The sequence below is a fragment of the Chiroxiphia lanceolata genome, chromosome 4, assembly GCF_009829145.1.
Source record: "Chiroxiphia lanceolata isolate bChiLan1 chromosome 4, bChiLan1.pri, whole genome shotgun sequence".
Taxonomy (NCBI): Eukaryota; Metazoa; Chordata; class Aves; order Passeriformes; family Pipridae; genus Chiroxiphia; species Chiroxiphia lanceolata.
Genome location: NC_045640.1, coordinates 50,873,600 through 50,890,099, shown reverse-complemented (window position 1 = coordinate 50,890,099; position 16,500 = coordinate 50,873,600). Strand labels below are relative to the sequence as shown.

The 16,500-nt window shown below is 37.9% G+C and overlaps 2 protein-coding genes across 2 annotated transcripts in view; both read right to left on the bottom strand.

The window, feature by feature from the left end:
• TACR3 (tachykinin receptor 3) overlaps positions 1–2,986 on the bottom strand; it is a 34,960-nt gene extending 31,974 nt beyond the window's left edge. The window contains exon 1 of the mRNA XM_032686050.1: positions 2,299–2,986. Coding sequence (XP_032541941.1) covers positions 2,299–2,774 — 476 coding nt within the window. The 5' untranslated portion in view covers positions 2,775–2,986. The remainder of the gene's footprint in view (positions 1–2,298) is intronic.
• Positions 2,987–4,394: 1,408 nt separating this feature from the next.
• The window catches only part of CXXC4 (CXXC finger protein 4), a 213,705-nt gene continuing 201,599 nt past the window's right edge, over positions 4,395–16,500 (bottom strand). The window contains 2 exon segments of the mRNA XM_032685713.1: positions 4,395–4,507; positions 8,944–8,990. Coding sequence (XP_032541604.1) covers positions 8,949–8,990 — 42 coding nt within the window. The 3' untranslated portion in view covers positions 4,395–4,507; positions 8,944–8,948.

Sequence of the window (16,500 nt, the reverse complement as noted above, 5' to 3'; positions counted from 1 at the left end):
CAATTTCTAATGGAAAATCATCTGATATGATTGCATCAATTCAGTTCCCTTGGTAGCTTTATCCTACTTTGTAGCTTTGTTGTTTTTGTTTTAAATTTTTGAATTAAAAGAACATGTGAGGATGAGTTTACTGGGTTAAAACTAATGCAGAGTGTCCAGTGAAGCACTGGCTGAACTTTTACAGAATGCAAGTGGGAACCAAAGTTTTAAAAAATATTCATCCAGCATATCTGTGCCCTAGAATACGACAGTCTGTACATCCAAGGACATTCCTTGGGATTCTCTTTGACCCTTAGTTTTCCTCTTGACTCTGCAGAATTGTTCTGCAGAGGTAGCCAGGAAATTATTAAAGGTACTGAATGCATCAGGTGTTATTTGGTATAAAAGGAATCACAGTGTGAACAGGGAAGGAAAGATAGACTGCTCTTGTGTTTGTTTTACGTGACACACTTGACACACTTCTGAGCATCAGCATCCCACATTGCTAAACCAAGGAAAACATTTCTAATATCTTTATATCTGACCATTGCATTTCAGTCAGTGTACAGCAGAGCTAATTGCACTCACTCTGGAAATGCGCTATTTGGATTCCTGAGGAACTATATTCACCTTCTTTTCCCAGATCTTAGCATAAATTTAGAAACTTTCAAAGTAGTAAGTACTATATATCTGTGGATAATTTTGTCAGAAAATATGAAAAAAACCTTACTCAGAGCATCTGAGTAACTGCTCAACTAATGACTTGATCAGCTACAACAATAGCTGCTAAATACCCAGCACCAACTAAAGCCCTTTTATCTTTCTGAAAACCAAAAGCTAGATGAGAATCTTAAGCTAACCCCAATGACAGATAATGGAAGAAATCTTTGCCTGGTCGAAGGTAGTATCACTGGTGTTACACTACCTGATCCATTATTAATGAGAATTAACATGGGAAGAAGATACACCACTGTCAGGAGGAAAGTGTACTGATTTCCATGTGTCTTCACCCATCTTCAGAGCAAAGAGGTAGAAGAGTTGCCAAGAATCTCATTTTCTCTTTAATTTCTAGCTTTATGGAACAGTAACACATCTGGCTGAGAATGCCACCAAAAATTTGCAATTACTAGGGCAAATGAAAAAGCTTTATTAATTTATAAACTTGTTCACAAACATAGACAAAAGATACAACAGCATGTTTCCCAATCTTTACACCTGGAAATGAGAAATAGTATTTCAGAAGGTGGATTGAACCTTGTGAAATCTTGACTACCATCACTTGGAAGTGCTGCAGTTCTGCCAAGTCAATTCAGAAAAGATGTATAATGTGATTTGAATATGTAGAAATTAGTTTTATAAGTCATTTCAGTGCATTGCTAAAAGGAATAAGAGATCTGAAGTACAAATTGATCTGTTTTTCTAAAAGAAAATTCAGTAAGTTACCTCTCCAGCACAGCAAATGTGAAAACAATAATAAAGAAAGAAACATTTCCCAGGGGAGACTCACAGCACCTTTTGTGAAAGAGTCCATCAATGCATCTATGTTGAAAATCAGGCAACTACATTTCCCCTTTACTCTATGGACACTACAGTTGTCTTACTCCATTATTGTCAAGAGTATAAAGTTTTTCCCTGTCCTGTTTTCTTTGACAGTCACAAAGCCTTGTTTGTCTCCAAGAAATCAGGAAAAAATTGAGCACTTTGAAATCATGTTCTTATCAGTCCTCTGCATATGCACAGATGGCAATGTAAATAGTCTCATTAGTTAAAACTGGGAGAAAGGAAGCAGCTCAGAGCTGTCTGTGAGAAAAGCTATTAAAACAGAGTCTGAAGTGATTTTTGAAGAGGAGGCAAATGCCTCTGCCAGCTGTAGAAATACAGAGAGGAGGGAAATTTGAAATCCTCTCCCTTAACACACAATCTCTACAACTCCTAATCAGTATGAATTAGATGACATTGACTGAGGGACAGATACTGTTTTCACAGGTGGGCAAGCAAAACCCTGAGCAATGAGTGCTGTTACAGAATTAGTACTGAAAGACAGAGCACAGAGAGCAGCTGAAGTCAAACAGAGAGCTGAAATGTTTGTTATAAAAGACAGCAGGAAAGTAAAAACAATAAAAGGCTGAAGGACAGAGACCAAAGACAGGAATTAAAACAGTGTTTAGGGAGAGATCTTAAAGAACTACAGAGAAGCACAATCGATGACCTATTCAGGTCTCTGCCTCTCATCATAATGATTGTTATCTCCGTATTTTTATTTTGGCAGATAACCTGATCTTAATCTCTCACCCCTAAACTTTTCTTCTCTTTTCTCACCTGTCCACAGCTATTGCTGTCATGGAGTAGATGCTGGCGAAGACAGCTGTGATTGGGAAGAAGTTGTGGAAGCGGCAGTAAGCCTCTCCGAAGTACCACTCACTGTGCAGTGCATAGATGAAGTTGATGAGGGTATTGAAAGCAGCCATGGAGGCATCAGAGAAGGCCAGATTCACCAGGAAGTAGTTTGTCACTGTCCTCATGCGCTTGTGAGCCAGGATAATCCAGATGACAATGAGATTTCCAAAAACGGCCACTGCCACCACACCACCATAAGCCAGAGACCACAGGGCAATGCGCCAAGAGGGTTGTACAAACTGATTGGAGAAGTTGCTCGGTGAGGATGCTATGGGGGGAGAAGCATTTCCAGCTGGCAATCCCAGTGCCTGTCCCCAGGCATCACTTGCTGCAGCAAGGCTCACATTCCCCCTGCTGCTCATGCTCATGTTCCAGTTGGCTGTGGGGACAGAAGTCATCTTGGATGTTCCTCTCCTCTCTTCCAAGAATGATGTGACTCTCCTATCTCCCTTTCCCAACCCTCCAAAATCCCCACCAACAGATAAGAAGAGGGAAGGAAGAAAAGGGGAAGTAAGGCAGCACAGCAGGTACAGGGGAGATCTGCCAGAAAAAAGCTTTGGCTGTGCTATTCAAACTGTTACAAGTGCTGTACCAGCCAAGTCAGGAGAGCTACCTCGGGGTAGAACAGCATCCTACTTCTCCTGTGTACAGCCACCTCTTGCTTTTGATTTTGCCGAAGGAGGCGAGGCACATTTTATAGGCTTGTGAGTTTCCAGCGTCACAAAGGGAGTGGAGCGATAAGCTCCACCGGCTGGTAAGCTAACACCTCTTTCCCTCTGCTCTCCCTCCTCCTTTTATTTCATTCATTGTCAGCAGCAGGCACTTTCAGGAGCTGTGGAGAGCATCACAGGGAAAATGAATTCTCATCTCATTTATGTTGAGAGATTTATTTTATATTGCTTTTCTTTAGGTTTCATTATTGTGCTTCCTTTTTTAAATAGGTTTTTTTTTTGCCCTATCTTTGTAGAACTAATCAGCTGGCTTAGTTAAAAAATCCCAGGACTGAAACTGCTTTTTTATTACAGCTCTTTCCAGACGATTTTATTCCAGATGAATTCAGACCTGCCTTTTCTCTGCTGTCTTTTCATTTAGTATAGGCTTTCCTTTAAAGTATTCTGGTACCCGCAGATTTGGAATAGTGACCTCTTTTAGATAAATAAATACATCCTGCTGCTCTCTAATTTCACTGTTTAGTTTGTAATATGTAGTCGATATCAAGAAACATTTATAAAGCCATTTGTATGTTCAGCAGACACTGATTTTTACTGAAACACTATGTAGCCCTAAACATAATGTCCTTAATTGTGCACAAAATATTAGGGGTTTGTTTTCTTTGTGTCTTTAAAAAAAAGAATTTAGTTCTTTTTACTGATTTGCATTTATTTCACACTTAGTACTGTAGTTATTTTGAGTAAACAGTATTTTTACATGCAGTTATTTCTATACTGGTAGAAAAGGGTAAATGAGGAAATTTAACACCTGATGTTTTCACATCCAAAATCAGTTTCTTGTTAATATGTTAACAACAGCTGGCATTGGGAATGCATGCTTTGTGCAAGGGTTGATTGCAGGGGACTTCAGATAACAAACCTTTGTTATTCAATAGGCTGCAGTCTTTAGGGAGAAAATGTGGTTTAGTGCTGATCTGTTCCAGGTTTCAACAATTTAGAGCTACTACTTGTCATCAGCAGAGATTTCAATTGTATCACAGCAGTGGGAACTATTCAATACCCCTGTCAGCAGTGACACATTCAACACTTTTTTTAAACAAAAGCTTCAAACAAAAATCAAATACTCTTGTGTACCATTTCCTCCCTGCTGTATTTACCCAGTGGAAGTAATGTCTGCACTTTAATAGTCAGGTCTTCACTGCAGTTTTAATTTGAATGAGTGTAACTGTGGCTGTTCCTATGTGCTTCTCAACTCTTACCAGCTGACCTGATCCCAAGCAGTAGCCAACCTCAGGCTTAGAAGCTCTGCTGTAAACCACTCGTTGCTACAGCATGTCTAGAACCCACCATGCACTGCAGGTCATTGTCACAGAAAAGCCACTGGAGTTTATCCCACAGTTCCATTTTGAGTCCCAAATCTTCCACCTGCCTCATCTTTCTTCCGCTCCCTGGAGGTGAGCCTGAAGAAGGAACAGTAGAAAATCTCTGTGAGTTTGAGTGTTGAAAAAATTCTAATGGTGGTTCCAATGAGTGAGGAACACCAGACTGACTAGTTATAGCAGAGGCTTGGACACCCTAGTAGCTTCGCTCTCAACTCCAGCAGTTTCACTCAAAATTTTCGTATGGCTACAAGCCAGAAAGCACAAACCCAGCCCTGTGCCCTATACCTTTCCACCTTTATGCTCAAACTAGGAATTCCAGACTGTATCCTTTTACTAAGCTGATGTGTTTTTTCACATTACCACACCAGCTACCCAAGTCCTTGCATCCCACATGCTTCTGTTGCTTCCATCCAGCTCTCCCAGCCTCAGCTCTGTTACTTCTTTTCCTGAATTTCAGCGGACACAGGGACCCTGTTTCTTGAATGCAGTACTGCCAAGCGTGCAGCAGACTGCAAACTTATAGGAGCAGTGTACTGTACAGCACTGCAGTAACTTTCTCTGTATAGGAACATAAAGGATCTATGTTTGAACTACTTGCTCTGTATAGTTCATGGAGTCCTTGTTCTGCTTTCCTCACAGGACCAAAGATTCTTCTACTCTGTCTTGGAAAGTTGCTTGCCATTGCCTACCAGGTGTTCTGGAGAGACCATTACCGTATATCTTTCCCTAATCCTTTACAGTGCCCCCAAGGGAATTTGTTCTCAATGCATTCCTAGTGAGAGAAATCAGTACAAGGCAACATCTCCTTGTACGAGCAGAGCTATCGGTAAACTGAGTCCTTGAGGCTTACTTGAAACAAAAATCAAGAAGCTTTTTGTACTATGTGTTTGTAAAACGTGAGCCAGACCACCAACACAGTATGCTAACGGAAGTGTCAGTTTTGCAGTGTAGAAATCAAAGTATCATTGACTCTGTCTTCTTCTTCAGGAGTACCCTGAGGAAATATTCCACCCCTGTAGGGACATTTTTATATACTGTGCTCTTCCCTGTCCCCTTTCCCCCACACATGACAAAAAAATTGTGGAGTACCATTAGCATAAAGGAAAACCTAGGTTTTTCATTAGTCTCTTGCTCAGTAAGCTGGATGTTATCAGCTATGTTGCAGCAGGTATCTGAATCCAGCAGAAGAGGTGGCTGAGTACCTGGAGTTGTTTTATTTTGAGAAGTGGAACACTGAACAGCACAGGACAAATGTTGGGTGGCTGGATCAGCCTCCCATGGGTAACATTTATTACTCCTTTTGGAAATGCCTGTAAAAATTTGCTAGAATAAATTCCCTGTACTCTGGTTTTCATTCTAACTGAAGCCATAGAGAAGTTGTCTGATACAATCAATTAGAGTCAAACCAGATCTTCCTACATCCAAAATGCTACAGCAAGGTTGACCTGCCCTTTAGCACCTTGCTCGCATTTTATTTAAGAAAAGAGGTTAGGCAGCCAGTAATTGGCTCATGTCTATAGAGGAAACTCACATGGACAGTGAAGTCAGCTGTGCTTCTCCACTAAAATTTGTAACGATTACACATGTGCTGATTGAAGTGTGGTCAGCTGGTGGCCATCAGCATTTGGTTTCTCAGATAAGTTCCACAGCAACTTTGGTGAAAGCATTTGTATTAATAACTTCTGAGTAGCAAAATCTACCTAACTGGGGTGATACTTATGCAAAAGAGCAATACAAAAGACAAGAATATGTATTTTTTCTCAGTCTGTCTTGGAAAAAAAGGTAGTTGTAGAGGGTATCCATGCTGACGTTATTTCTAGAACTGTTACAGGTACGTGATTTCCTATCTTAACTTTTGGCCGTTCCAGCTTATGCATATTTGCAGTTTATGCATATTTGCAGTGGAAATACTTAATTTTCCTCTCTGTAAGACTGCTCAGTTTTAGAGGGACTTCTTTCTGACCATCTGCTATTTGCTGTTCTCTTTTGCTTTTCCACTGGTCACTACTTTATGCTTGTATTCAACTGTGGTTAAACTTGCCATTATTACCAACTCCCCATTCTCAGCTTCACAGAAACACTTAGAAATGTGAAAGAAATAACCTGAAGTGTTATCAGAAAAGTAGCTGTGATTGTCTGTACTTCTTCCTTTGTGTTATATAGTTTGAAGCTATTTTTTCACAGTTCCAGCAAAACTTCTCCTACTGAGCCCAAAGTGAAAGCTAAGCTCTTGACTTAGCATCTTGTCCAGAAGGTAGATTTAGAAATTACTCTGTTCTTTGCCCTTTATGAGATTCTAGAGGTCTTCTGGTGTACTTGAAGTTTTTGTCTGAAATCACTCTTCTACTAAATTTTTCTGTGTGCTATGAGAGAGACAGAGAATATTAGCAGTATTGCACAAGTAGGGATTTGTAGTAAAATAGCAGCCTGCATAGCATATCTATTTAGCATAAGTGCTAACTACATCATTAACATGTTTCACAAGACCTGTCCTCTTTCTTTTATATATAGCAGTGAGGGCTTTGTGAAGTTTAATTTTTGGTTTTGGGTTTGCTTGCTTGATTAGGCTTAGCCTAATAACCTTATTCCCTGCCTCCTTCCTCCAGTGCCCAGCGGGATGAAATGATCCTTCAGCAGCAGCTCTTTTTATTCTTCAGCTTTGATAGCTCCCTTTCATCAGTCAGTCATGAAAAGGTTTAGCTGTGGCAGGAGAATTTTTGCAATTTAAGAATGCTCAACACTGTCCTATTTATCATGGCTGTGTGTTCACATTGCACTGCTGTCATGACCATGTCAGCCTACCTGGATTTGGAACAGTTTGCTTTAATTGGTGTAGTTTAAAACACACCTGGAAAACTCAGTTTGAACTTGGTTTCTGATTATTTTTAATAAATGCAAAAGTCTTCTTTCTGGCGCCAATTGAAAATGACTCAGTAGGATATTTAGCAACTTCACAAGCGTGCGAGTAAGGATGTTGCAGCAAAGGATTAGACCAAAACTGGAAATATGGTATCTTACTCTTCATCATGGCTAGAGGGGAGCCAGAAATGTGGGGGCAATAGAGCCAAAGAACTGAGTAGACGCAAGTTTTCTTCTGGATTGTGATGCTGAGGTGCAAATTCACTGAAACTATTTTTAGAATAAAGTAAAACTCAACATGTCTAGAGATGAGTGATGAGAAATTAACACTAAATAAAAATGAAGACTCTTCTGAATTATAGATAATATTCACAAATTACTTTGTATGAGAAAACATTTATTCTTCTTTGATGAAGAAAGAACCAGCAAGATTTCTTCAGCCATTGTGAGTTTGATCTTCTGATATTCCTAAAAGGCTAAATATATGTGTTTTCCTTTGTCATCAGCATAGTTTAGCCCTCTGTTTTTTAGCTGTTGCTCACAGGACTTGACTGAAGCTGCTGAATAGCAGATACAGTGAGGTGCCTGTGCCAAAACATAATTTGCAGGGCACAGTTGTTCTGTGAAAAGTAATTCTTATTAATTTATATTCCTGATCAGATAGGGCTTTGAGAGGAAAAGATATTATACCGAATGACATACTAGCAATTTTTTGGAAAAAATTAAGTGGATTGATTCAAGTGGTTCTTCTACCTGCCAGCAGTGTATCTGGAGAGAAGGTAAAGGCAGAGTGAAATGGGCCACGATATAACAAACATTCTCTTGGGCTATCGTGATTAGTCTTCTTTCTTGCTATTGTTGTTTTCCTTTTTACATTCTTTGTGGCAGTCCTTGACACAAATTAGTGTGAAACCTTCATTGATTTTTTTTTTTTTTCCTAACTGCTGTACATTATTTATTTTCTCCAGTGGGAGACAATTTATTTGCAACTGTAAATCCAGGCACCTCTGCCTTTTCATCTTTCTGCAACTGCTCAAATGCCTGTCTAATGTCATAGGTGAGATGAGCTAGCAACTGACTTCTATGTGTACATTCATACGTGTTTCCCCATATTCTTCTGTTCTTTTAAATTGCTTTAGAATCTTTTTTAGGAGTTACATTTAAAAAGAGAATTATAATGTTGCATAAGTCAGAGATGAAAAGAATGTATTCTATCGGATCTTACAGGTTCTGATAAGAATGTGTTCTGTTGGATCTTGCAGGTTCTGAACCTACAGTTTTGAAACTAATAGGCAGCTGCTGTTGCCACCTGAAATTCCTGTGAGCCTGTTTGCAAGTCCGCTAAAGTCAGTCAAAAAGACACCTATTGGCAAAACAATTTCCTCTGTCTCCTACAGCTGCTCCTGCTGCTCTTTCCAGCAATTTGTTTCCTTACAAGGATCCAAATTAAGGGGGATTTTATCGGTGACTTCTCTGACTCTTGGAGCTACTCATTTAGTTATATACATATATTGCTTATAATAAAATGTACATACGTATTCATACATAATAAAATGCATATTTTAAAGTACTGAGCAAATTGAAGAGGCATGAATGGATTCACAGTAATCCAGTGATGAATAAAATCAGGAAATAAAATTTTCTGGTAGCTTTACCCGTGTTATTTATAGAGCACCAGTGACCATCTGTGTTTCACCATTACCTGAAAAGTAAAACAAGTAGGTTTCTTGGCTTGTTTTTTTAACAACAGGAGATATTATCTTACTATCACTGTGGTACAAGAGAATATTCTATATTATTTGCTTCCTTAACTAAAAAAGAAATGTTATGATTGTTTTTCATGTAAAGCATTACAGGCAATTCACAGATTTAGAATACTATCTACAGACTAGTTCTGAAAAAAGAATATAATCTCATCCATTTTAGAAGACTAATTGGAATGATTATATGAGACTGTATTCTGTCAGAAAAGAAATAGTTTGTTGCTCTTGTCTTTGTTGTACGAAGAAAAGTAAAAAGCAAAAAAAGGGTAAAAAACAGAAAAACAGTTAAAAATTTACACATGATATTGCTATGTTCTTATAACATTTGACCAAAAATTATTTTAAATTCTAAGTGCTAGAGCAGGATCAGAATCAAGTGAATTTTGTAATTGCTTATGTGGAAATTTAGAAAAGCACATCTCCAAATGTAAATACAGGAGGAACATAGCAAATTTTAGGTCTTGTAATGTATCTTTTTTACATGGGAAATACAGGATAAAATGAAAATCTTCTCAGCTTCTCTCTCAAATTTGCAAAAACATTTGTGTTTTGTTCTGCATTTTGGAAACCAAGATTTGTATCCTGTGTTCTTCAGAATCCAGTTTTTTATCCGAGATGTAGGTGGAGAGGGGATCTGAATTTGGCTTTTTCACATTCTAATGCACTGTTGTGGCCAACATGCTGACAACATCTCCTCATGTGTTGTGCATGTGTGTGTGCATTTGCTTGTGTGACTAGCAGTGGAAAAGAAACAGCTGTCAGACCTGATGCATAAAGATTATGGTTTTCTTATGACATCTTATCAAAACATTCTATTTCTGCACTATAGAGGTTCTTAAGCCAAAAAGTCTGCTAATTAGTTGGTTTTCAGCAGAAATAATTATTTTCTTTGTCCAAAATACCATTTGATTCACCTATGTAGACTTTTATGGAGCCCATTATTCAAATGACCGTGCCTTAAGAACTGTTATTTTTCGCTGAAAGTTAATCACTGTTGCCAATTTTTTTTTTTTATTTTCCTGTCTCTTTTTCCCTAATCTTCAGGTTCTGTTTCTCTGTTGTGTGATCTTTCTTCTTTCTTTGGAACTGGAATGAAAGCAAAAGCAACTATTGCCACATCAATGAAATGTGGCTTCAAGAAGTCAATCTCTTGCACCTTTTCTGCGAACCATTGGACTACCTTATTTCTGCTATGACAAAAATTTACAAAGGAATTCCTATTAATTTGATTTTCTATATTCATGCTGAAAGAGATTATTTATATAAGAACAGGAGTTCAAATGAACTGACCTTTCTCTATTATTCAGCAAGTTCCAGAGGTATTGTAAAGACAACAGAAAGGAAGGCAATTAATTTTCTGAGGTGTAATGATTTAGACTAGTTTATTTTTTTTGTGGATACGACATATATCACCAGATAAGTTTTGAACAATCAGTAGCAAAGAGAGTGGAAGAGCCAAGAAAGCCAATTGTGTAACTAAATATAATTTGTAAAGAATGCATCTTGCATCTTATTAATTTGGCTCCAAGCATTAGCATTCACATTTGATGACTAATAATTTTTGAATGTTGTATAAGGTACTTAGGTCATCATGTTCTTTTTTAATTATTTTTATTAATTCTGAAGTAACAAGTCACTTCTTATCCTTGTTGCTGGATTTGGAACAAGAAAGTAACTTTTTGTAGAAATGATAAAAAGGTTAGTAGATAGACTTACTACTGCTTTCTTGAGCACAAAGTCAAGGTAGGTGGATGGACACTGTGTCTACACCTGTAACGTGTTATTGTGTGAACAATGATGGTGGTAAATCCTCTCTCAATTTCTCTAACCATATTATTCTGCCAACAACATCATTCTCTTTAAAGGATACCATTAATTTAGGGTTGGTACCAGATAGCAATATCTTCCTAAAAATGCCTTCTAGTTTTACTGGACACTTTTTAAAATAAAGCTGAAAAGCCTTTCCTGTCTATGTAAACAACAAAGAAAGTGGCTCACAGCTTGATTCTTTTCACACGCAGGTGCACACCCCTATTCAAAGACACAAACAAGTACAGAAGTGGATGTTCTAATGCCAATATTTGTGTCTCAGAGTTGATTTATTACTCAAAAAAGTCGCAAATGAAAGTGAGTTCTATGGAATTATGAACTTACAAACTAAGCCTTACTATAGAAAACCAGATGCAACTACTCTTGCCCAATACGACGACTCATGTAAGAGAGTACGTGCTAAAAAGACTATAAAGAGAGCTCAGAGATCTGGGATTGTACAAATTAAAAGGTAAGTTTTCCTTACCTTACCTGGGGCAGGCAAAATCAATCTCTCACGTTCCCTTCAGGCTATTGTATGAAAATAATTTGTTCTCATGTAGCAAGCACTGGGGATTGAAGCTGTTTTATAAATCTTTTGCTCTTTTAAAACCAGTACAGATGGTGGGCGTTGATAAAATGTTTGTTGTCTCACTAAGTTGTTCAGATAATTTAATTTTATTGAGTAGAATTTGTAGTGGTAGGAATTATGTGTAGATGTAGCAGTTGCAGGCTGAAGAAACTAATTTCTTGTGTCAGACTTCATGTGTTCGGTGTTATCTAATGGATTTATTTCCAGATTTATCTGTTGGAAAAAGGGCCCTCCATCCCTCTTGCTGTGGAACACACATTTTCTTTTATGGATGATAAAGATAGGGAAATCCTGGGCTGGTGTACAAATTCCAGCATTGCCCTAATGAAGCACTGTTATCTTACAAAGATAAACAAGTGTTCCCTGCTGCTAAGCAGTGCTTTTTCTTCATGCTCCTGTTTGTTACCGAGGTAATGTGTGGGATGCCCAAGAAGGCAAAGCAAGGGGTAATTGGTGTCTGGAGCTGGGGCAGTAGACAATGACAGCTATTAAAGCCAGTTTACATCCCGTACAAAAAGAGAGAAAACTGGAGGAAAGGAATCCAAAGAAAGGACAACAGGGTAAAAGACAAAATCACTAAATAGAAGGGAAATGGGTGATTGGAAAGAGAGCACTGAAGGTAATTGGAAGCTGAACAGAATTGTTTGGGGGGATGGTGTGGGAGAAGGAGGAAGGACAGAAAAACACACTGGTTTTGTCTGTGGTTATATTAATGTTTGCATAATGATACATTTTGACAGGAATTCCTAGTGATGGATGCAGTTTTATCTGTCAACACAGAGAAGCTTTCTTTAGACCCCTGTCTTTCAGCAGCAGGATTTTATTCAGCCTCTATTACCACACGGTCCAGATGCTTCTTATGTCTTCAGACCTCAAATGAAAGCATTTGACTTACAGACTGCAGAAATTATTTCTTTTGTGAAATAAAGCAAAGTGTTTTGTGTGGGGGTGCATTTTTATGTTTTGTGTTGTGTTGTTTTGGTTTGGTTTTTTATCTAGCCTTTTAAGAATTTTCAGTTGGGAAAAAAAAAGTTAATCCCAAGCTTTTTGTTAATGTTGTGATTCAGGACCAAAGTATATATTGAAATTTCTTGTGGCTGTACGCTACGGGCTGGATTTTTTTGTATACTATCCAGCTCCTGCCATCTCTTAACAGACAGCCCAAAGCCTTTATGTCAGGAAATTGCGTTTTGCAATGGACAGAAAATAGTATGTTTCACTTAAGGGTTTTCTTTATCCAGTTGCAACTCCCTTACCACAACTATCAATCTGCTATCAATCTGCAGCAATCATCTGGGTTTTTCACTACTGTCACTTCTTATTTGAGAAGAGCAAACTGTTCTTTTTGTAAAGCAGAGTGCAACCTGGCATTCCAGGTTTATATGACTGACAAATTCATATTGATATGCTAATCAATGTATGTTGTCGCCTTCGTGCTGAGCTCTTTCCTGGCAGAACGTTCTGCATCCCACAGACTTTGTTTTTTCACAAGATGCTTTGCTAATGCAATTAATCATCTAATCCAGGAATCATCTCCCAGTATATAAAACTGACATCATCTTCTCTGCTGTATTTACTCTGCATTTTTTGTCTATGGTGGAACTATAGGCTCTTAGATCTAGAATGTATTTTATCATTATAAATGGTTACCAGCACTAGCTCCAAATCCATTGGAAAGGTGTCACTAAATACATATGTATATGTACACCTTAAAGCTTTTCAGCTTTTCTATCTTTCACCATTGACTTCACTGAGCAGTTGGTCTAGTGGAAATCTCTTCTTCAGTCCTATAATGTAAAGCCTTGAAAAGCACGTGTATCCAAAAGCTAATTCTAAGGTTTATATACAGTATTTCTTGGTTAGCACAGAATCTGTGAAACTATATTTAGAGACAAAAACCTTCAATTATTAAAATAAAGGAAGGTCAGTAAACGGAATTACTCTCCTGAATTCCTGCTGCAGTGAAAATGTTATTTAACAATCACTGAAAGTTTCGAATAGAGTGATGCTGCTGCTATTTTTTTCATGCAATAAAAGAGTCCCCAGTAGTTCCAGGTAAGTACGGGATGACTCTGTAAAGATGGGCTTCTAAGTGAAGACCTGGACACCAGGTCTTTTCCAGTACGGAGATGGATAAAGCTGAACCCCCTAAGTGACTATGGTCAGCTGCAGCTTTCTATGTCAGAGAGAATTGGAGGAGTGTAATACAGTCTTTCCTCCGGTGAGCCATTCAACTTCTTGTTCTTTGGTGTCCTGAGAACTTCCTGAGGAGATCAGATTTACAGAACCATGTTTAATAGTCATGGTGAGACCTAGAAAAAGTGGTTTTATTTATATTTTTGATATGTACGTCATACGACTGCAAGATCCTAGAGCAAATAATATCCTGTCCCAAAAAAGTATTTCATGTTGTCTTCTAGATTTGTGACCTGATAATTTCTTTGGACTCTCTCGAATATTTTTATTTGTAAAGTTCAAGAAATAGCCATTCTTTATTTTCTCCAGATCCACTAAGATGTATTAGATGTGTTTGTCTTGCAAGCAGAGGATTTTTAAACCCTCCCAAGTGTAAACTACACCATAGCTCTCATTTCTGTTAAATATTGTCACCTTTCTCTGCAGATCTTCTAGTTACCTGTATATTTTTTTTCTGAATGGTTATAGTTGCATTACATATTAATACTGTGATATGATTGTGCTTTGTTCTTTATACCCTTTCTAGTAGTTAATAACATCCTATGTGATTTTTTGCTGCCATGAGCCAATGCTTTCTAAGAGTCAAACAGCCTAACATGGAGGACCCATAGTCACAGGGGTATGTAGGAAAATTTCTTTATTCCATGGAAGTTGTTACTGACTCTTTTGGGCAGTAAAGGATCTTTCTATGCATGTTGTCTTGTTATTACAGGATTTTAAATTTCTTTCATTGAAAAAAATATATATAAAAAAGTCTTTCAGAAGGCAATTTGAAAAATTGCAAACATACCCTAAGAACCAGAAGGCAAATGAGAAGGCTCTGCAATTTTTAGCATTCTTCCCTCCAGCTGAAGTTTTTCAGTGGACCACTTTTGCCTTCCAAGCTCGGAATTATAACTTCTGGATCCTTGATATGATTGTTCTTGTGTTAGGGAACTGGAAAGGATGGGTGGCCAGAGAGAGAGAGGACAGGAGTCTGGCTGTAGAAATCTCTGAAGCAGCCACCCCTTGGGAGAAGGCATAGATTAGGATAAATGAGACACAAGAATTGCTCTGGTGGAAGAAATCTGGGGCTTCTGTCAATTAATTTCTTTTAGAATTATCTTTGTCTCAGATAATGTGATATGAAGGGGCAGATTTTTGTTGTACGATGAGTTGGTCATTTGTATCTGACGCAGTAATATGATTTTACCTGTTTGTATTTTCCTGGATTATTAAGAGAAAATATAGGCAATTCTGTAGGAGTTTTTGTAAAAAAAATTGAAACACCAACAGAATGTAAAAACCTGAAGAAAAATACCATTCCCTATTACGTTTTACCTGTTTTTTATAGCATATAAAAATTACTTGATTTTTTTCTAAATCCTATAAGATTTTTCTGGTTGGGATGGTATTCTGAATTTATAAATTCAATCCTCAATAGGTTTTAGCTAGAGTTTTTAGCAATGCCTTTCAGAATTATAGAAAACAAACAAACAAAAAAATAGAAGAAAACTGTTAAATGATGGTTTGGGTTGGAAGGCACCTTAAAGACCATCTAACTCCAATCCCCCACCATGGGCAGGGACACCTTCCACTAGACAAGGTCACTCAAAGTCCCATCCAACCTGACCTTGAACACTTCCAGGGATGGGGCATCTGCAGCTTCTCTGGACAACTTGCTCCAGTGCCTTACACCCTCACAGTAAAGAATTTCTTCCTAATACCCAACCTAAACCTACCCTCTGCCAGTTTGAAGCCATTTCCCCTTGTTTCATCACTGCATACCCTTGTTAAAATTCACTCTCCAACTTTCTTTTAGGCCCCTTTAGGTACTGTAGATGTGGCACTTGGAGGCGTAGTTTTGTGGTGGACTTTGTGGTGCTGGGTTAATGGTAGGACTTGATGATATTAGAAGTATTTTCCAACCTAAATGATTCTATGATTCTGCGATAATCAGGCCTGTTGATTAATTTGATCTTCAAATCTTCCTTGTATCTGAAAATGAAGTCCGTGCCAGAAGCACCTTGACTACATACCTGAGTGTTATTCTTTTGGGATAAATCGTCTAAGAATTACACTGAATAAGAGAAAACTGATGACAGCCTAAATGAGTAGGGTGAAAACTAGAATTTGCTTCAGAAAGGCAGGAGGCTGTTTACAATTTATGTCTGTCATACCTAATTCTTAAAGGTCAATACAGTTTCTCTTTTAGAAAACAATAAATTAAGTAGTATAACAATAAGACACCAAACACTGGAAAAAAAAATACACTGTCATTGAAGAAGAATGCTGACATTTTGCAAGAGATGTTGTGGGAGTCAATGGAAAACACTGAAGAGTGGAAATTATGTGTTTGCAAACATTAATAAGAGTTAGTGATATTTTCAGGAGAATGATAATATTTGCAGCTCAATAATGGCATTCATTTCAGGCATTTGGGTCAGAATTTTGATTTAGAGCAGCTGATGTGGAACTATGAGCACTTTATCAGCCCAGCTACTCCAGTGGAATCTAACAAAACTGTGAAAGGAACTGCTTAGGAGCTGTTATTTTTATATGAGCCTGGAGTTAAAAAAATCATTAGCAGTTACTTGATGACAGTTATTCAGATAATCTCAAAAACATCTAAATTGAGGTACAGAACTGTACTGCTTGGAAGACAGTGCTGTATTTTCAGTGATTAAATGTTTTGGTTTTGTTGGTCTGTTTTTACGTCTTGGGGAAAGTTGACCAATCTGAGAGGGTATACCATTACTTCTATAGTGACTTGTGTTTGGTGCTTCTTTGCTGAAGGTGGCACTTTCAGCTCATTCCAGAAACCTGGAAGATTGGTGCTAATTAGAAAGACAGAGGAGAGCTGAGAAAATGTA